This window comes from Ambystoma mexicanum, chromosome 11 (assembly GCF_040938575.1).
Source record: "Ambystoma mexicanum isolate Mex_15411 chromosome 11, UKY_AmexF1_1, whole genome shotgun sequence".
Taxonomy (NCBI): Eukaryota; Metazoa; Chordata; class Amphibia; order Caudata; family Ambystomatidae; genus Ambystoma; species Ambystoma mexicanum.
In genome coordinates this window covers 910,942,037-910,963,346 of record NC_090934.1, presented here as the reverse complement: position 1 = coordinate 910,963,346, position 21,310 = coordinate 910,942,037, and the positions used below count along the sequence as shown (strand labels likewise).

At 42.8% G+C, this 21,310-nt stretch overlaps 1 protein-coding gene across 1 annotated transcript in view; it reads left to right on the top strand.

Annotated features, from left to right (window-relative positions):
- LOC138505067 (mucin-5B-like) overlaps positions 1–21,310 on the top strand; it is a 490,455-nt gene that overhangs the window by 98,119 nt on the left and 371,026 nt on the right. Inside the window, exons 3-5 of the mRNA XM_069625390.1 lie at positions 2,208–2,333; positions 14,847–14,964; positions 16,270–16,408. Coding sequence (XP_069481491.1) covers positions 2,208–2,333; positions 14,847–14,964; positions 16,270–16,408 — 383 coding nt within the window. The remainder of the gene's footprint in view (positions 1–2,207; positions 2,334–14,846; positions 14,965–16,269; positions 16,409–21,310) is intronic.

Genomic DNA, 21,310 nt, shown 5'->3' with positions numbered 1-21,310 from the left:
GACAGTTGTTACAAAAACGAGGCATGAGTCGTTGTAGGTCTGAAAGTCCAAAGCTGCAACTCTTGTGCAAGGCTCCTCTATTTTTGGCTGTTCTCTTGCCTGGTACAGCAAGCTTGATCCAATCAGTCATCATCAAGGCCATCATCAGGGAAGCAACACTAAAAGTGCCCCCTACTTGGTATTAAATCTAGCAACAAATCACCTTGCACAACTGGTTGTGTGGGTTCTGCCGGCTGATTGCAGAACTTTTCAATGATTCTAGTCAGGTACAGCCTTCTGTACTCTGCAGTGTCCCTACAGGAAACCCCTGTGTGAATCACGTATTAAGTCCAGCATCCTAACTTTGTTGTCCTGCAAGAGAGAGTAGGACACCCAGATGTGTCATATTTGGTTGTGATCTCTGCGAGCCTCAGAGAACAAGGTCACAGTTGCTTGAATCAGGTACGGCTGGATGCGCTACTGGCATGTGGAACTCACTTCAATTCCACACCTGAGTGAAATCCCAAGAAGATGCTAAGGAACATTTGAATATTTGGGTGGTTACCAAATGTGTGAATGTATGCAACCATGCACTGATGCAGAAGACCACAAAATAAATCAAAGAAACATGTATAGATTACTAGAAGATATACCCAGCATTGCCTAGGCTAAAACACAAACCAAACTTTTGACATCCTTCTCCGCTGGTGAACAAAGATACATAAAAATTGTCCAAATAGTTCTGTAGTCTTTATCAATGCATAGTCCTACAGGTACATACTTAGGATTGATTAGCTTTGTCGCTGAATAGTACCATTGCTCAATAACTCAGTATACACAATGTTGCATGTTGTTTCAGTAAACAAACAGATTACCACAACTTGACTGGCAAATTAAATGTAGAGTCTTGTTTGACTTGATCTGGTGTCTCTTGCTGTTGTTTTGAAGCTTGACGAGCTGCATCTAGCTGCGATCATTTGTGTCTTGTATGTAGGGTCTTCAGATGTATTTGTGCTGTCTGTCTGACTGCATCAGCCTGTTTTTTTCTTTTGTTTTGGGGTCTCTTGCTGTCTTTGTGCTGTCTGTTTGGATGCATAAGACTTGTCTCTGTTCTGGTGTCTCCAAAATTAGATCATCTCTTGGGTGGCATGATGATTGAATTACAGGTTTTTTGTCACTGAGAGGTGTGATTTTTGACTGTCAAGAAGAGTAATTACCCTTTTTTCTTCTACTAAACTTTAGCGCATTTTGAGCTTTTATTATGGTCGTTTGTTGAGCACATTATTAGCTTTTGTTGCGGTTGTATGTCAAGCAAAATAGCTACGGTCGATTGTTAAGCAAAATAAGCATTATTTCTAAGTTAATCCACCAGGGGCACCACTTCATCAACTTTAAATTAAGCAAAAAGATCATTAGTTCTAATTTTGGCCCCCAGAGGCTTCTCTGTAACAGCTTTCAACCAGACCATTAGATTCCTTGTAAAAGGTTACCCCTGTTGGGCCCATTTGGAGCCCTCCTAATAGTTGCCCACTCAATTTCTATAGCAGACAGGCATACACACTTACTTTAAATATATATTATAGGCAGTAGGACACTGGCTTCTTTAAAAATACACATTGTGTTACTGGCTTGTGAACATCCTTTGGCTGTGGAATTATACTACACATTCTAGAAGCAGTCTGGTGTATGGCCTGTAAGACTCACGCAGCACATGATATCCCCATGGTGTTTCTGAAGAACCCTGTTTTGGGTGCAAACACATACAGAGTTCTTGTTCAAGTCTCTGCTTGGAGATTACGTTGGGAATGGGAGCTGAGCATGGAACAATGATGATGTAATTGTTGGAAGACTTGCACATTTGGTGTTCAACACTTGAAATAGAGGGAACCTTTGAATTCTTTGATAATTTGCAGTGAACATCAGAAGTCACTAGCATGGCCAATCAATGACTTTTGATGGTAGGCTTAACAACAAAGACAAAGTTGCAAAGTTTCATTAGTTTGTACCAACATTGTAAAATATTTCTAATTCCTACCTTTTGAAGCAGATCATAATTTGCCAATGGCAGATCATGCCTTCGTCCACTATTCAACATGCATGTTTGCACTATGGCTTTCTCAAAACCTTGACAGTACTATTTGACATGGACTGAAAAAATAAAATGTGTTTTGCCATTTCCAAATCCCCTACCAATCAATAACCTTATTTTCTCCTTGTTATAATTGCAGTCAAGCAGTGCCCTGCGACGATGCAGTACAAGGAGTGTGGCTCTCCCTGTCAGAATGCCTGTTCCAACCGTGAGCGGACCCAGCTGTGCGAGCAGCACTGCATGCATGGGTGCTTCTGCCCTGCAGGTTAGCATAGGCTTTAAAATAATGTGCACTTCTACCACCCTCATCAGAATTTGACTGCAGACACCCATCATAAAGTGGTACTTGTTCCTTGTGTCACCAAACCAGTTATAACATGATTGCTAAATCTGTGCATGGCAAAACATGTGTTGTGAATTTTTCATCTTCATAATTCATCAGATGTAACAGTAATCAATAATCCAATGAATATGAAATAAATTATTAATGTCCTTAATACTTGGCAATAGGGCATGAATGATCGGTAATAATCCTGTGGCATTCTGCAAACACAATGTTTTAGAATATCTGCAACTGTCCATTTTGTGCAGAGGATACCAAAGGAATGCAATACACATAATTTACAATGAACACCATGGGAGTACTTGACACAGACTAAAAACATTCGCCTATATTTGGATAGCTTCCTAAGAATTGACAGCTGACAATTTTTGGAAGCTCCATTCACAAATACTTTTCATTGTCAAACAGTCTCTACATTGCGGTTTGTGCTGCATTTCATTTAAATTGACACGATACATAGTGCTTAGACATGGGGTCGTTTATTTATTTAAACATGACATTTCCCTAACTTGCACTAATTCAGTCAAACTTTCGTTGTAACTCAGATAGGTTTGTTTGACCAAGTCCAGTTTTGAAGTTATAAAAGATACAGACTGTTGTCGTTTGTGGTCTGTCCTGTAGGCAAAGGAATAGGCAGACAGTTGTTAGCGTGATTTTGGACTGCTTATGATTTTGGCGAGGTAAAGATTTAGCCATCACTAGTAGTGCTACCTTTTATTTTTACTGGTACAATGGAGGAAGTACTACCCTTTATTTAGACATTGAGAGACATTGTTCTTCTACTGGAACACATATGTTTAGAATACCTCTACTTTCTGGGATGCACATGTAGCGGTGTGATGTATTACAAACTTTATTTGGAGATAGGTGTAGGGGGGCATACCATTTATATATTATGCCTTACTTATAACATGGCCCTCCTCTTACCTGTCTCCAAATCCCTTTCTCCCGGGTTCAAGATCACCCCGGTGAGCCCCGCTGGGAAGGTGGTGATGATAGGGTAAATTAGGAGGTTATGGCAGGGTCACCCACTACCCTATAGGAGAAAGATACACAGTAAAAGTAATTGTCACAAAAAGGCAAAGGCAGACAAAGGAATGCTGCTGTATGGTTCTTTATTTGTTATAAGTTGACCTACACTTTTTCTCTTCCGGTACACCAGCAGGGTTTTGTGAGTTTGCATACAAAAAGAGTCCTTTAAATATTAAAAAATATAAAAGAGTCTTTAAAAATATATATATATAGGTCTAGACAATGCACTGTATGTACAAATATATATAAAGTCTTACTTCCAAGACAATACTGGCCAGGCATGTCTCAAGGTAATTTCTGCTTCTCTCTCGATGATCCTCTCTCTCTATGCTCTCCTGTGATGGCTAGGTTGACAGTAGGTAGCAGGCAGCAGCAGCAATAGCAACATTGTGTGGGGCACCAAAACTCTTCTACATGGCTGGGCTCTGTGTGTCAGATGCAGCACAGCACTCAGCGACCGTGTGGACAGCCCACCACAATGCTACTCAACCTGGGCCTCATCTGCCTGGTATGGCCCAGGGAGTCATGTTGAGCAGCCTAGCAAAGGGGGGTGGCCTCTTCAGTTATAACCAGCCCACCTGGGCTAAACATGTTGGACGCTCCCCTTTTGTGGGGAGCGCCATTAATTTGACCTGCCCCGGGGACTACTGCCGTAATTATAGGCCACCTCGGGGGTGACAGCGTGTTCTGTGCTTCCCAGCCTGTCAGTGCAGTGCTTACAGGGCCCGGACAGCAGCAGTGATGGCAACCGAGCTGATCCGTTTGAAGGGTGTTTTCGGTTGTCCGCCCAGCTCTCTGCTAATGCTCCCAATATTTTTCTTTTTCAGAGTAACGGATAGGCATGCGCGAGGGTCCCTTGCATATTTTTTTCATTGACTGGTCCCCAGCATGGCTCTCGTGCTGGCGATCCGATTCATTTTGCTTTCATTTTGGTATCCCTGGCACAGTTTCATGTGTTAAGGATCTTTTTTCTCATTCTTCGCACGAGGGTTACAGATATATTCACAAAAAATGAATCTGTAGAACTATACAGAAGTGGACATGTATTCACAGTGCATTATTGACATGTCCACTAAGGCCTGTCATTAAAATATGTTCACTTTCCCACCTGAGTAGGCTGCTGACCTGAGCTTAGTGAACCAATTTATACCTAGACAGCCAGAATTTGCCCGACACCTAGATAAGCCAAAGGGTCCATGGGACCTCTGTGCCTACAGCCAGCCCACATATAATATGGTTTTGTTGTTGTGAACTAGTGACATATGTGGTGGAGAACAGCAGGCTCAAAGACACAAAGGGCAAACCACCTCTTAAATTCTGTTCCCCAGTTTCTTTGTGAATCTGGCCCAAGAAGCAACAATCGATAAGTGCAATAACTTTATTTTATTTATTTTTTATTTTTATTTATTGTGCATCAGCTAGTAAAATATGATTTTTCACACAGTTCTTAATAAATGATCTAATAGAAATTACACAAAACAGCCCAAAATGAGATAAATAAGAAGGAAAAAAGAAAAATTGAAAGAAAACCAATGTATCTAATGAAAACTATTTTCATAAAACTATAGGCTTACTAATAGGTGCCATTTTTTATACACAAGATTGAGTTCTTTCAGGACTGATACCACCTCAGATGTAAGAAAAGCTTAATTCCCTGAAATTAATCTGTCCCACATATATCTGAACAGAGGAAAAGAGGGTCATGGACAAAACGCTGAAATCTCAATGCTACAGGGGCCAAGTTCCAAAGCATTCAATCAGTAGATGATGAGTAGTCTGCGTTACATTTGCATTGCATTTGTCACAGGTGTCATTTTGATAGATGTCCCCATACCGAACATGGAGAATTTCCAGGGTTGGTTACAGGTTTAGTCTTAACCTTAGGAAGTCCAACCGTGTTACTGGATGCGGACATTTCTTTAGATATTGAGGCACACAGGATCTGGGTTTATCAATCAACATTGGAGGTGATGATAGTTTAGAGTAGTTCTGATCCAATCCATGCGGTGCAGTTTTTCCTTAGTTTTCAACAGATTTTGTATAAGGGTGTCAATGTCAGTATCCGAGAGAGCCAGTAACTCATCACATCTAGATCTCAATTTGTTAAGTAGGAGGTTTGTTGATTTATACAAGGAGACTGCACCTTCCTCATACAGAGGGGACTTAGGAAGATCCAGAATAAGTCTATAGGTCGAAACCAATTTCCACTCCCATCTAGCCACTTAATGAGGTTAGACCCAATTCAAATCTTATGCAGGAGATGGGGACACAGTATGGGAGCCCTAAAGATCTTTTCCAAATTTTAATTTCAATCTTACCCCAGTCAATGTCAAAAGCCAACAGGTTACACTCCATACCAAAGGTAATCACCGGGATCACCTTCCCAACATAGAATTTTAGGAGAGGCAACAAAGAAAATGTACAGTATTGAAGACGAATTTTCTTCATTTGCGCCACCAAGTTAACTATTTTCAAGTCAATGGCTGTAAGAAGATCGGACCTGGTGGGAAAAGCTGTTATTTTAGAGCCCAAATAGATAACCTCTTTACAGATGGAAATAAGAGAGTTATCCAGCTGCATGTAAATGGTTTCAACTTCCTTAAGGGATGTTTAAAAACGACAATTTTAGATTTATTAGGATTGATTTTTAGTTTTTTTTCTTTGGCATATCCAGAAAGGGCAGTAAGTAAGCGTTGCAGACCGACTTGCGTGTAGTCGAAGACTACAAGATCGTCATCGTACGCTAACCAATTGATTTTCATGTCACCCAATTTAGGTCCCACCAGCTCGCCCTTCTCCAGCCATTGCAAAAGATCAGACAAATATAAAATAAAGAGAAAGTGTGCAATTAAGCACCCTTGACGCACCCCTCTCTTTATGTGGATGGACTGTGAGACTGTGAGAGGACGCCTGATTTGGATAGACGGACTCTGAATGAAGATCTTTCGTGCAACTCTATCAAGATGGACAATAATGGACAATAAGTGGTCTGGGAGCCCCTACGATTTTTATTTAGTCCATAGTCTATTTCTAGTCCATTTTCTATTTCTATTTATGGAGTCAAAGGCCTGGGAAAGGTCAACCCAGGCTCCGAACAGGGGGGTCCTTCCCTTTCTAAGGTAGTGTGAGTTAAGACACCCAAGAATCAAGGTATTGAGAGACGTGAATAGTCTTTTCCTAAAACATGTCTGTTGCTTGGGGATGATGCCTTTATCCTCTGCCCATTTCTCTAGTTCACCCAGTATAAGATCGGTCGGCATCTAATAGTGACATAGGTCGATAGTTCGATGGAACTAAACAGTCGTCTTTTTTGTAGATGAGAATAATGATCGAGATGCTCCATGACTCTGGGATTGTTTTTACTAAGAATGATATTATCAAACAGAAGCGTTAGAACTTTAGACCATAGTTCAGGATTTAATTTAAGGACTACATTACTCACACTGTTTGGCCCTGCAGCCCTAGAGTTGGATGATTTTTTTATTAAGGTTTCAATGTCCTCTCGAGTGTAATTGAGGGACCACAAAGGGCACAGTTCCAATTTAAATTCCTGAGAGTCTATGGAGCCATATACACTAGAGAAATGTTCGATCCAGGCATTTTCCTGTATAACAGTTTCTTGGAGATCAGTGGTTAGTCCATTTATCGAGCCCACGATCGACCAAAAGTTTCTTGACTTTCTAGCACAGACAGCCTTCCACATTACCTACCCTTCTATCTGTTTCCCTGTGAAGTTTTAAGATCTCAACCAGTTTCTATTGATGTTATTAAGGGATCTCAATTCAGTCTCCAGGACTTTAGTTTTCTTTAGAAGTGATCTTTGCCATAGTTTGACCTTTTTTCTTTGATACATATTTTTATCAAAATGATATTTATGGACCCAGTTGATAAAGTGGGACCAGAGAGGGGAGAGTTTAATTCCCAAAGAAATTCACTAAATCTATACAATAACTCCTGAGTTGTTTCACTGAGCGATCGTTGGTAGCTATTTCTAATTGATTTGTGAGGGTCTGACCACCCCTTTCAAACCTTACCAGCCTATTTCCAGCAGTGTTTACAGTCAAACCCTGGGAAGAGACAAGGACCTCTTTTCTTTGGCTCAACTTAAGAGTGTCCTTTACCATACAGTGATCATCTGGATTTCCCTCTGTTATCCTACATTCAAATTGCTTTAGAGGCAAAGATGTAATCAATTGTTGAGTACGAAGAGCCTCTTTGCCAGGTATGTCTGCTAAGAATATCACCCCGCATACTATCATTGAACATCCCCAAATCCCAAAATGACATAAAGTTACACCATGCATGGCCATTGGAATTTATTTTCTTATTAGGGAGACTATTCTGTGAGGTCTTAATGCACTGAGAGTTGAGATCACCCATTATAATGATCTCATATTCTGGAAATTGAGCTGAAAACCCCAACAAAAGATCAGAGAGGTCTCCTAAGAAATCGACCAGAAGATACAATGCCGGGTTCCAGTACAGATTAAATATAATCCAACTGGGGCTCGTCTCCTCCTCTCTTTTTTTCATTCTTGTCACCAGAATACCATTGACATCATTAGATAAGAGAATGGAGGCAGCAAAAATCAAATTGCTGCATAAAGTGATTAGGCCTCCACTAGGACCCCCTTTGGGCCCTCCTAGTGCCATCTGTTGATATGTAGTGAAACCAGCCAATCCCAAAGCATCAGAACACAGAGTTTCCTGGAAAGAGATCACATGAAAGTTCTGCAGAATGTAACACTTTTTGGCATCTTCTAAAAAAGGTCTAAAGCCTCTGGTATTCCAGGATAAACATCTCACTACATCTGTCACTAGAGCTTTTGCTCAGGTATTCCTAACTTAAGAAAGACCTGAGACATAATTTCAGAGACACGTTCCCATATACTTGAGAGTGACGAAGGTAAGTTTTCACCATTGGGCTTAGATTTTGGAGTTTGTTTGGAGGTCAGCTCGTCAGCCTTAGATTTAATCAGTTCAGGTAGGGTTGTTGATATTTGAAAGCCTTTAATTAGCCAGTCTTCCTTAGCCCCAAGAATTGTTTCAAAAGCCAGTTTGGAGTTCATCCGGACAAAGAGGAAAACTCAATTGCTGGATATCCCCCGTAGAGAGAAATTTTAGAGCCGGAATAGTGCTCATTTCTTTTAGAACTCTCGAGCGATTTAGGGATTGGAAATTCCCGGTAATTCTTGGACTTGTTTGAGAGGATAATTTTGAGCCCTGAATGGGTGTCCAAATGGGCCTTATTTGATTGTAGCAGACTTGGGTTTTTAATCATGGAAAATGTTCGTGGGAGAAAAGCACTCTTTTTCCCCAACTCCTGCTCTTCCCCTCTCATAGCGTTATCATCAAGCAATAGATCTCTCGTAGGCAAATTTAAATGGGATTGATTGCCTAGCAAGGCCTCAGCAGAGAGGCCTTCATTTTGGATGGAGACAAAGATGTAGCCACATGGGAAGCATTCAAGAAGATTGGAGCAATTTTCATTTTTGATGGTAATGTCTTTGCTTGTTTTTTTAAATAAAAATAAAATAGGGGCGACCTTCCTTGTCTATACTTTATTGTCTAGATGGACGATAAGACTATGGTGTGAGGAAGGGCACTTTTCTGAATCAAGCTGTGCATAAACACCTAACAGACCATTGAAATCACTTTGCTGTCCATGGCAGGCGTATCAATGTTGTATGAGAATTAAATTAATTTCTAATCCCCGATATCATATTGCCACCATTCACAATATCCATTACCTTTAAATATATATATGCTAGCATGCAAAACACATCTCATTGATGTGAATGAGGCAGGGCTGCTGATGACAACATGTTTTGTGCCATACAGATTTCAAATATCCCCTTAGTGACTCATGAATCACACTGTATGTTCCCCTTGTAAAAATGTTATGGTTATATGACTGCAAGAAAGCCCCTTTTCATCTATTGTTCATAATGAAACCCTAAAGTTATACAAAATAGTGTAGGTTCAAATCACACCAGTCCATTTACTAATTCAAAGAGATATTTCTCAACAGCGTATATTAATCATAAGGTACTCACAATTGACTTTTACTAGTATCCCTGCCTCCAGATTTGTGGAATATTCGTTGAATGTTGTAGGAGTCTATAATATTCCAAAACAGCATGAGAAAAGAATAGCAAAGTTAAATGGAAGATGGGCACATGTGTGCATCCACCAAACACAGACCCACCACTTTTTTCTGGCTTCTCCTCCCTAGTGAAAAAAAACTAGAGGTATCATTTTGTAACTTCACAGTATTTCTTATCAACATTTGTAACCTGATACATGATGTGTCCTTTGCCATGAACATATCGCCCAAAGAGAAATAACTGTATTTGTCGCTTGCCACACTACTCTGCCAAAAGAAGAGGTTATGTGGCTGCCGTGACTGATCGGCTTCTGTAGCTAATGGACTGCTTTTGTGGAGTTTGCAGGATATTGATTGGGGATCCAGTCCCACTGACTTTATGTACCTCCTTATCCATACCATACCTCTGCCTTCCTGTGCAGCGTGCTGGTAGTGGCCCCTTTTTTCCCGGCTTATGAACACTGACCTAGTTGTTGTTTCAAAAGTATCATGCAACTCCTGTTGTTCTCCTCAGGCTTCTTCTTTGACACTGGTCTATGGCTGCTCTGCTTTCCATACAGGCATGGTGGAGCTACATTTGTAACAATATCCTTAAAGGCACATGTTGGTTTACAGATTGTTTTCCTACCACAGTTTCTTCTTGCTGCATCTATACATGCTTTGATTTGTTTTATTATCTTATTCTCATTATCTTGTAAACATCATGACATTCTTTCATTCTTTACATGATCAGTTTTCCACCAAGACGTCCTATCTGTGGGGAATGTGTGTTCTGTACAAAATGAATTATATACAATGATTTCTGTTTCAGATATTTGATAAAATCCCCTTGAGAGCATATTTTTAAACAAACTTCAAATCAACCACGTTTAGATTACTCAAGTAATCTGAATAACGTATTAAATGCTAATATTCTCTCACAATGCTACCCTCCACTAAAATGCATTTATTCAACTTGATCACTTGAAACAGAATAATTCAAGATAATAGGTGTCTCCGGAGTAAAACTAGGATCAAGGTTTTGTCATTTTTCACTTAATAATTAGTGCATAGTACGATATCCATTTAAGTAGTAACAAGGATCACCGTACTGCAACAAAAAGATTCTCACAGTAAGTCCAGTCTAATGCGTTTCTGGCAAAAGTAAGGTCTTTGTCAAGGCACCTTTCACTCCTGCCACCTTAAATATAATGACATTCTTGTTTCCTTGTAACTGGCCTTTGTAACTTGTAATAGGTTGTTGTATAAGCTGTGAAGTTATTGGGTGAAAAAGACTTGTCAGTACTGTCTACAGTCAGGTTGCCAAGATTGTTGGAAATATCTTACTTTCAGTATATAGTATACAGGTAAGTGATGATATGACCAAAGATTATTGTATTCATTGCTGTTCCATTCCCATGTAATATAGTGCTGGCTGCTAATAGCATAAAAGCTGGGAGCCGCTGTAATGTAATAGCTTACTTGTTCAGCCTGAGAAGCATTGGCGCTAGAGTTTCTGCATACAGTATGCCTTATACAACTCAGAGGCAAGCCCATCACTTCCACAATCATATTCCTCTTGTAGATTTTAAGATGTCATATCCTGGAAATAATTGCCTCCTATAAAAAACCACCCGCACATCCACAGTGTTTTTCCTACACTGAAGTTATCAGTGTCTTTGCTCTAGACAGACAAGCAATAATTTCCTTCAATATTCAAGCCACCTGAATAATACAAATTACACTAATGTAAATCGTTATGGTCTCCTAAACTGTAGCCAGCAAATATGCACTTGAAAAATTAAGGGGTTTTCTTGCAGCATCTCTGCTTTGAAAAATGTGGCTTTCAATTTGATTTGATTTTCTGCAGTCCTCAAGAAAAAGATACCCATGTCAGTAAATACAAATTCAGAGGGAAAGTCAGAAGATATGTGGGGCGAAAATGTAACCAGTAGCCACTTAAATTACATGCGGGTCAGCGAATGAAATGAGTCCTTTAGCATTAGGGTGAGAACCCCATCATACATTTACCATGTAATCTAAAAAGTCCTGATCTGCTCTCTATGTCTCATATGGCCTACAACGTGATCTGGAGGTCCTGACATTAAACCATCCAACAATCAGATTGAGGTTACCAAACCAGATTATGTTACAAACATACAGTAAAGCAACAAGTCCCATTTCTAGTTTTGAACTCATAAACCTTTTATGACAAATTGATGCTTGACCAGTACCTTTTAGATAACACTTTGTGCCCACAAAAAGCCGAAATTCCCTTTCAACTATTTATATAATTTCTCTGAAATATTTTCATACAAATGAGAATCCACTCTGGGAATGAGATGTCAAAGTTGGGGCCATTTGGGGAAATATGTACCAAGTCACATTAGGGTGACAGATGCTATAGATTGTCTTTTTCCCTGGCCACCCTGAAATATGCATGTCTGTTCCTTTACTTGAGTAATGCATTGGGGGGATCACCAGCTGGATCGCTGTGCAAGTCCTCAAATTTCCCTGTTTGCTGATGCGTCCATATGACATTACCAGTGACTTTCTCCAGTTTGGTGTGTCTCAGAAAATCTTGGCCAGCATCGTTCTGAGCTATGCCTTTACATTCTCAAAAGCCAACCTCATCTTCCACACCAGTGCTTATGATGGGTGATCTCTAGTGTTTGTGCGATTAAAGGATGAATTGCCAGTAGTGGGGCAGTGGAACATGAGAGAGCATCTCAGGCATTTTGTGTAAATGAAACTACTGTTATTTCAGCATATTCAGCATATTCCTTCTTGTCATCCTGAAGTCTCAAAAGACAGTTAAAATTCCCATCATGGTGTACTACTTACCACTAACATAGATGAAACTGAATTTGGCTGGTTAAGAGACTCGTTTTCTATTTGACAGCTCAAAATCCAGAGACTTCCCTACTCAGTAAACACAGGTGCCAGACCAGTAGAGTATACCATGTTCTTCATTTGACTCCAGCATGGAGCCTTGAGTGGGATAATATTACTAAATGGCCATCTTGCAACCAGGATTGATGTGTGGGTCACTTCCCAGCTACTTCCCAATCACTACATGCTTCAAACTTCACAGCATGTATGAATTTTACTGTATTGATTAAATGCCAAACCTAGCTCAAAATCGAGAGCTTTACAAAAGGGGCGACAGAATTGGGCTTTACATTTTATAAAGGAGCACAGTATTTTTGGTGGAAGGAGAGAGGGTTTTGTTATCCGTCCAGCAGGTATTGTTGAAAGAGGCACATTTTTCTGTGCTTTGCGGAACTGGAGGATGACAGAGGCATTTCAAACCTCTGTCGTGGGTTGAGTTCTAGAGGATCAGGGTGTGGCAGGAGCAAGATTGCTTGCAAGTGTTCTCATAATAGGCTAGTTTAGTCACCACCCTTTTGATAATTTTGCGAGATGAGGTATCAGATCCTCCAGATCTGTGGAGTTTAGCTGCCACTTATGTTGGTGTTTCTTTTGAAACTGCTTTTTAGGTGATACATGAAGTTTTGAATATTAACCTGATGTGGGTGTGAGCCAGTAAGCTCAGGCAGTGTTGGAGGGATATGATTACATTTGCAGGCACCTGTAAAGAGGCGGGCTGTGGTGTGGGTTGGGCTACCTTGAGGGGGCCCAGGTGTGTGGATGTAAGCCCAGTTACGAGGTTGTTTTCCCTATTGATGTGTGAAAATATGAGGACTTGGACCACTGGGCAGAGGGCACTCAGTGTTGAAGTGTGTATCTCTGAAACCACATAGGTTGCACCTTTTTGACTATCCTTAAGAACACTGCCAAGTCAACACCCGGTACTCAAATGATTCCACAGCACTCCCGACTTAGTTACACAAGCCTCAGTATATCATGAGAGAAAACATGATGGTCTTCTGTCCGCTAGCAGCCTTGCCTCCAGTTACAGTAAACACTGGAAGCGCCATGCAGATCAAAAGTGGATCAAGGAGCACACGCAGTTCAACCAGAGGCAGCCCCTGCACAGGGATGCAAAAAATGGCTAGACATCCAGACATGATGAACAGGGTATCATGCAGAGCCAGATAGCCTGACAATCTCACAGACACAGCAGCATGTTCCCTTTACTCTCCAAAGCCAACATTCACACACCATGGGGACAGAGGGGGAAAGCCACAAGCTCACTGGGCTGGGCTAGACTCCCTGCAAGGCCTGATCCTCTGCAGCATAAAGGCCCATTTGGAGTCACTAGATGTATGACATTGGGGCCACAACTTGGGGATCAGGGTCGATGAGAATCAAATTTGGATTCATCCTTCTAGTGCTCAGGTTAGGCATGCATCTTTATTGGCAGCAAGCCACACCCCACATTTGTATTTTTTAATGTGTTTGCAATTTACTTTTACAAAAAATCTTTCTTTTTATTCTCTGAACTTTTTCATCCTGTCATTTTAGCGATGACTATTGAAGATATGTTTTAATACTTCAGTTTCAAACTTTATTTTAATGTTTACTTCTGTATCAGGGTGCAAAAACTCAAGTAGCAAGATACTAGCCAGCCACCTCAATTCAATTCCTACACACAGCACACCCTTTCTTAGTCACCGAGACTCAAATATCACTAACACGTGGCTAGTGGTGCGTGCAAATCCTGCACTTTGACTCTATGATTGTTTAAAATCCCTAGTTGTATTGCTCACACTCAAAACACCTGCGGATCATTTGCAGTGTTTCCTTTTGCCACAACGTTGTTTCAAGGCCTCCATCAGCTTCATGAGGTTCTCGCGTCCCGATTATTATTCCCACAAATAAAGCAAAGCAACTCATTGAGCACAGATATCAGAATCACATTACTTCAGTATCCCTAAAAGTGCCAGACAAAATGCATATGAATGCAACACATACAAAAACTAAAAACATGAAAGATCTGCAATTGTTTTTTTGTTTTTGTTTTGCTATCGGAATGGCGATTAACTTATTTGGCAAACTTCCAAAAGCTACTCTATATTTGTATTTAGCTAATACCCATTGCCGCTGCTGCTGAAACTCAATTTTCCCTGGTAGGGCCTTCCCTCATCTACACCTTACTCCACAATCTGCCTAACTGTTATCCAGAGAACAGGTTAGCCCAACATTTAGGATTCACATTTTTTTCCATCCTTCATGAAGGTCAGGTTGTCACTTGTGCCCCACATTTGACAGACTCAATCACCTCTGCTAGACCTTATTGTCTAGTCTCTCACATTTTCTGATTAACAGGCCAAGTTGTAAGAAGCTTCTATAAATGGAACATGTCCTTCTCAGTTGGTTATACGTCCTAAGATGATATGCATTTCTTGCCCTAGGAACTATCCTGGATGACATAGATAACCGTGGTTGCATCCCTCATGATCAGTGCTCCTGCACTTACAATGGAGATACCTACCACCCCGGGATGTCTTACACTACCCCATGTCGAAGCTGGTAAGTTGTCATGTCTTTAGTATCTGATTTCCACATGCCATTGAGAATTAATGTACTGTTTTTGCTTTCTTTAACATGTTCAAATGATGTATACCAGAAATGGATGGCGTGATCTTTGTGTTGGTCTTCTGAAAGCAACAAGATGAGATCTACATCTAACCATGAGGATCATAGTGAATTCACTAACCAGGCACATGACAATACGACAGTGACTGCAGGAACATAACCATTGTTATTGGCCACAATGTTCAATCCCTGTAATGCTTGTAACATTGTATTGCATATGGATATTTCAGCTGCATTGGTAAACTTATTTTTGACATCTGCATCAGACCTTTTGAAATGTTTTTTTTTCTTGTGAAAGCTTGGTGAGAGTCTCTTCACCAGGGAAGCCTTGTTTGATTGATAATACATATCAGATAGCATTCCTCCATAAAGTAAACCAGGTGAATTGTAAATGAATGTGAAGTAGTAGCACATTTTGTCACCGAGGAATGTTGCACGATGGACCATTGTTACGATTGTGTATTACTTGCTCCGAGGGTGACTAACATGGTGACTATTGGATAAGGACAACCTACTTGTGCTACTTGCATGCAACCCACAAGGAACAAATCTCTCTTAATGTTATGTTATGTTATGTTACTTGGCCTTACATATCATTGGTATGACCTCAAAGCGCTGGTAGGTTGAACGCCCTTGGGAACCGTAGTTCAGGTTAGTAAAGAGAGATAGTGTTGTATGGTGCGTGGGTGCACTGGATATGTGTGCAGCTGGTGTAGTTGTCAGATGATAGCTGCTTCCTATCGATATGTGTTTTGCTGAAGATATCAGTTGGATGTGTGCATTTTGGTGGGTGGACACCCAGACTGGGTTCTGGCTGCTTTAGGCCTGAGGACAATCTAACAGGACAATGACAATTTAATGTGCCTCTTTTATCACCTGTCCATCGTGAAGCACCCAATGTAAGTTACCTAGATTGGTCACTGGGACACAGGAGGAAAAGCACTCTAGTTTGACTTCTTAGCTAAGTAAATACATGGGCTTTCAATATTAAATAAAACCTCAATGAATGTTTTTAGAAACTGAAAACTGAAAAACTAAGCCCTGATCCTAAAGCGCATTATCAAATTGTGTAATTAAATAATTAAATGGTCACATTGACTGCATTCTATTAAAAGAAGCAAACATAAGCTGAGTCTGGTTTCCAAGATGCACTGCTTCCAGAAAAGGCTTACAATCCAGCACCATTAAAAAATAAGATGGAAGCAATAACTAACTATTATGTTCTTTTGTACCCATTAGCACCTGTGTTGGTGGGCGGTGGAACTGTGTGGACATTCCTTGTTCTGGGATGTGCTTCATTGAAGGAGGTTCTCATATCACTACATATGATGACAATCGCTACAGATTCCATGGAGATTGTACTTATGTACTATCAAAGGTAACAAAAGATGTTTCTTTTAATCTTAGAGCCCAAAGTTATCAAATAATAATTGGTACTTGAGTAAATATGATTTTTCTTTTAAATCAAATTTTATTAGGTTTCGCACCTGTGTTACAACAATGCAGAGCATATTTAAACATGAATAAACAGGAAACCAGTTATAACCCCTCGCCCCCCACCCCTTCCCACCCACCAACCCCCCACCAGTTCAAGTTCTCAATAATTGCGTATTTGTCGGGTTCCGAAAAGAGCATAGCAAAGTCTACATGTTGTGCACTTGGCATGCCGAAGTCATGGGCCGAGCTTTGAAGGACTCGGAGTTGGACCAGTGAACACTGGCCTGATGCCCCCAGAGGGGAGTTCTCCGGGTCCGGAGCCTAAGATTACACTGTGCGGCCGTATTTTTCGAAGAAGGGGAGCCATATTTCCTCGATGTTGGATCTAGATTCGTCAAGTAAATGCGTGAAGAATTCCATGTCGTAAATGGCCCGTACCTTGGTTACCCATGCTTTTTCCCCGGGCATTCCGGGGTTCTTCCATTTTTGTGCCAGGCAGCACCTGGCCACCACCAACATGACCTGGAGCATGTGGTCATGGGTATTTTCATGATCGTCCCCAATGTCAATTCCGAAAAGGAGAAGCCAAGGGCAGGAAGGCCGCTCCACCCCATCTATCCCCTTAATCCATGTCAAAACCTCCTCCCAGTACTTTTGGACCACCGGGCACCTCCACCACATGTGAAAATAATCCCCCCTTTCGGTCCTACACTTCCAGCAATGTGGGTCGTACCCTGGCCTCATTCTAGCAATCCTCTGCGGGGGGTAGTGCCAGCGATGCAATACCTTGAGGGCCTGGTGGCGATACTGGAGTGAGGCTGTGGAGCGGTTGGCCCGCCTACACATCTCCCTGCTCTCGTCGTCGATATCCTCACCCAGGTCCTTTCCCCATTGTGTGCGTGCAGGTGGGGGGTCTCGCGGGACAGAAAAGAGGAAGAGCTTGTAGAGGCAGGATATTATTCCCTTGGAGCCCCTCGCCGATAGGAGGAGTTTTTCAAAGTCTGTAAGGTCTCTCCTGAGGGTGTCCCCCCAGGATGGTTCGGTCAGGACTCCCTTAAGCTGGAGATAGCGAAAGGGGGACAGGGTACCTATCCCCAGGGCCTCTTCCAGATCTTTCAGGGGTAAGAAAGAGCCCCCCACCCAGAGGTGACCAGTCCTGCTAAGGCCTGCCTCGAACCATGTCTGATACACCGCTGGCTCCGCTATCTTGGCCAGGAAGCGCGGGGCCCAAATGCAGCTCAAAGGGGAGGGCCAGGTTGTGAGCCAGCGGTAGTAACCCTCTCCCCCTTTCCATAGGGACCACAACACTTTTAGGACTGGGTGATACAAGACACTTCTGGGGATCTTTTTCCTCGGGACCCAGAGCCATTCCTCTGTGGTGACGGCCGTGAGAGGCCGTTGTCCATGGCTACCCATTGTTTTTTCGTCCCCGGGGCAAAGTGGTCGACCAGGACCCTCAGTTGGGAGGCCCTATGGTATGTTTCAAGGTCAGGGTATCCCATCCCTCCATCCTCCTTCGGTCTGGCAGCACCTCGTAGGAGATTCAATGTTTCTTCCCTGACCAGAGAAAGTTGAGGAGGACTCGCTTCGTTTCCTTGAAAAACGTTTTGGGGATCAGCACCGGGCGCATTTGGAAGAGAAATAAAAACTTGGGAAGAATTACCATTTTTATGAGGTTGAGACGTGCCATCCAGGAGAGCCCCGACCCTGACCATCGCTCTATGTCTTTCCGAATTGCTGACCAGGGGGGGGGGGAATTGGCCGGCTATAGGCCCTCGGGGTCACGGGTCACCTGGACTCCAAGGTACCTGAATCCGTCGTCTCTCAGCCTGAAGGGGAGCCTGTTAACAAAAGTCATCTCTGAGTCTGGTAAATTACCCCCTACGAACGCCACCGATTTCTCCAGATTAACTTTGTACCCCGATAGGTCCTGCAGCATTCGGGGGACTGTTTGGGATGGATTTGTGATATAGAGCAGTGCATCGTCAGCAAAAAGGCAGACTTTGCACTGCATCTCTCCGACCTGTACTCCCCTGATGGCCGCATTGTTGCAGATCGAGATTGCCCATGGTTCCATCACGAGCGCGTAAATTAGGGGGGACAAAGGACATCCCTGCCGTGTACCATGCTCGAGGGGGAATGTCCTCGACTCGGTCCCATTTGCCACCACTCTAATGGAGGGGGAGGAGTAGAGCGCGGAGATCCAACCCAGCCACCTCAGGCCCATACCCAGGGTTGTGAATACCTCCCTCATAAAGGCCCAGCTGACCCTGTCAAAGGCCTTCTCCGCGTCAAGGGCCAGTAGAAGCGCGCCTTCGTCACGGACCCCTCTCGAGGCAAGCACATGGAGCGTCTTCCGCATATTATCAGAACCCTGCCTGTTCAAGACAAATCCCGCAAGATCGGGGTGTACCAGGCGCGGGAGGCAGCCCTCAAGTCTGGTGGCCAGGATTCTGGCAAAGATCTTATTGTCCAGATTGAGTAGTGAGATGGGTCTATAAGACCCGCATTCCGTCTGGTCCTTGCCGGGTTTGGGTATAACAGTGATGAGGGCCTGCAAAAATGTCGGTGGGATGGACTCCCGGTTCCTGATCTGGTTAAACAATTTGGCCAGGGGCTTCAGCAGGACGGGTTGGGTCTGCTTGTAAAAGTCGGCTGTATAGCCGTCTTCTCCCGGTGCCTTTCCCACCTTCAGTCTTTTGATGGCGCCCTCCACCTCCTTCCACGATATCTCTCTCTCCAGGACCTCTAGCTCCACATCGGACAGCCTAGGCAGAGGGTGTTCTGCCAGGTAGGCACGGATGTCCTCCAGTGATTAGCCTGCCTTTTTGGAATAGAGTTTGCTGTAATAGTCAGCGAAACACTCCACTATTTCCTTGCGGCCCCCGTGAATCCCGCCCACTCCATCCCTGAGACGAGTGACTCCCCTCTCAACCCTGCAGCCCCGAGCCCTCTGCACCAGTAGGGTCCGCCCTTATCTCCCCGTTCGTAGTACCTCTGCTTAGTGTATCTCATTTTCTTGATGACTTCCCCCATGAGGACCATATGGAGTTCCTGTCTTTTGCCCTGCATCTCCTCCAGGAGAGCCCCTCAATCCACCCCCGGGAGGCCCAGTCTGGCTCGCAGAGCGCCCAACTCTGCGTGGAGTTTACCCTCGATTTAGGCCCCTCTCCCATTTATGTCTCAAACCCTCCGCTATGAGAAGGCCCCTGAAAGTGGCTTTTGCGGCATCCCACACCATGGACATATCCGTCTCACCGGTGTCGTTTGTCTCAAAATAGGCCAGCATTTCCTGCATCATGAAATCACAAAATAATGGGTCCCTGAGGAGTGTATCATTGCAACGCCATCGGGAAGATCTTGGGGAGATGGGCAGTGACCAATTCGCTATGAGGAGTTCGTGGTCCGACCAAGTTATGGCTTCCACCTTCGGCTGTTGTGCCACCCCGTTCCCTTCTTCCGAGATTAACAAAAGGTCGATTCTGGTGTAGGTGCAATGAGGGGGCGAAAAAAAGGTGTACCCACCCTGGTTCGGGTTTGCTGTTCGCCAGATGTCCACCCAATAGCGCTCTCTCAGGAGGGCCTGCAGGGCCAGATTGTCCTTGGAGATGCCCCTGGGTGTCCCCCCTCTCGCGGACCACCAGTCAAGCCTCGGGTCCATTATAAGGTTGAAGTCCCCCCCCAGTATCATGGCTCCCTCTGCCCACTCATCCATGACATGAAAGACCTGGGTGAGGAAGTGTATTTGTTTTGAGTTGGGCACGTATAGAGTGGCCAGGGTAACACACTCTCCCTCACAGGTTCCCTTAATGCCCAAAAAACGACCACCAAAACCCCTCTTGGTTTCTATGTCTGTAAGATGGAACGCCCTGCTCAGGAGGATTCCCACCCCTTCCTTCTTAGAACTTCTGTGTGAGGCCCAGTAATTACACCCAATGTCTTTCCCCTTGATCTTCGATTCCTTGCCTTGCCTGTAATGTGTCTCCTGTAGGAAAAGAGTCCAAAGAAAGAATAGAGTGGGCACTACGTTGTAAGTTAATTCAGTAATTTAAACTTAGTAAAGTATTTGGTCCTGTCGCCAGATTCCTCCCCGTTGCAAAGGGAGGTATGAAATAATGTTACGCTGTCGACTGGTTAAATTGCACCAGTCTGCTGGAAGGACCTTTGTGAATATCTCACTAATTTGCTTTAAGTAAATGTTCAAAATTTTCCAAGAATTCTTCAAAAATAATAATAAGTTCAATTAGTTGTAACCAAAAAATCTTTTATTTAGAAATCTGCATTTGTCTGAGGCCTTTATCAAGCATTATATTGTCCAATGCATTTCGGTCTGTGCTAGACCTTCTTCAGGGACTATTAGTGATCAAAAGATAAAGAATAAAAAATAAAGATCATGTTATCTAATATGTTAATAACAGTATACATTTTCATTTAATCTAATGCAACATTTTACATTGTACTTAAAGTTTGCTCCAAAATGTACCTGTATTAAACGATGCTTCTAATCTTAGGCCTGTTTGTATTCAATTCCTTATTGGAGAATTATCCAACTCTGCTTCACTCAAACATGCTTGTTTATATTTTGTTATATGCCCTTTGTGCAGCTTGCTTCTGTTCTTGATAATCTAAATGATAACCAATGTATACTTTAAATTTCAGCAAATATCTAGTCACAAATGGTTAGATCAACCAGAGTTTCACTTGTTCTCAAAAAGAGTCTTACCTGTAGTAAACAGATGTAGAAGCAGCCGGGCACCTTGCTCGCGTGAAAACGCGTTGCTTGTTGCTCGGGCTGCTTTTATAGTGCAGAAAATGGCGCCGGCGCGCAACGTGATGACGTCAT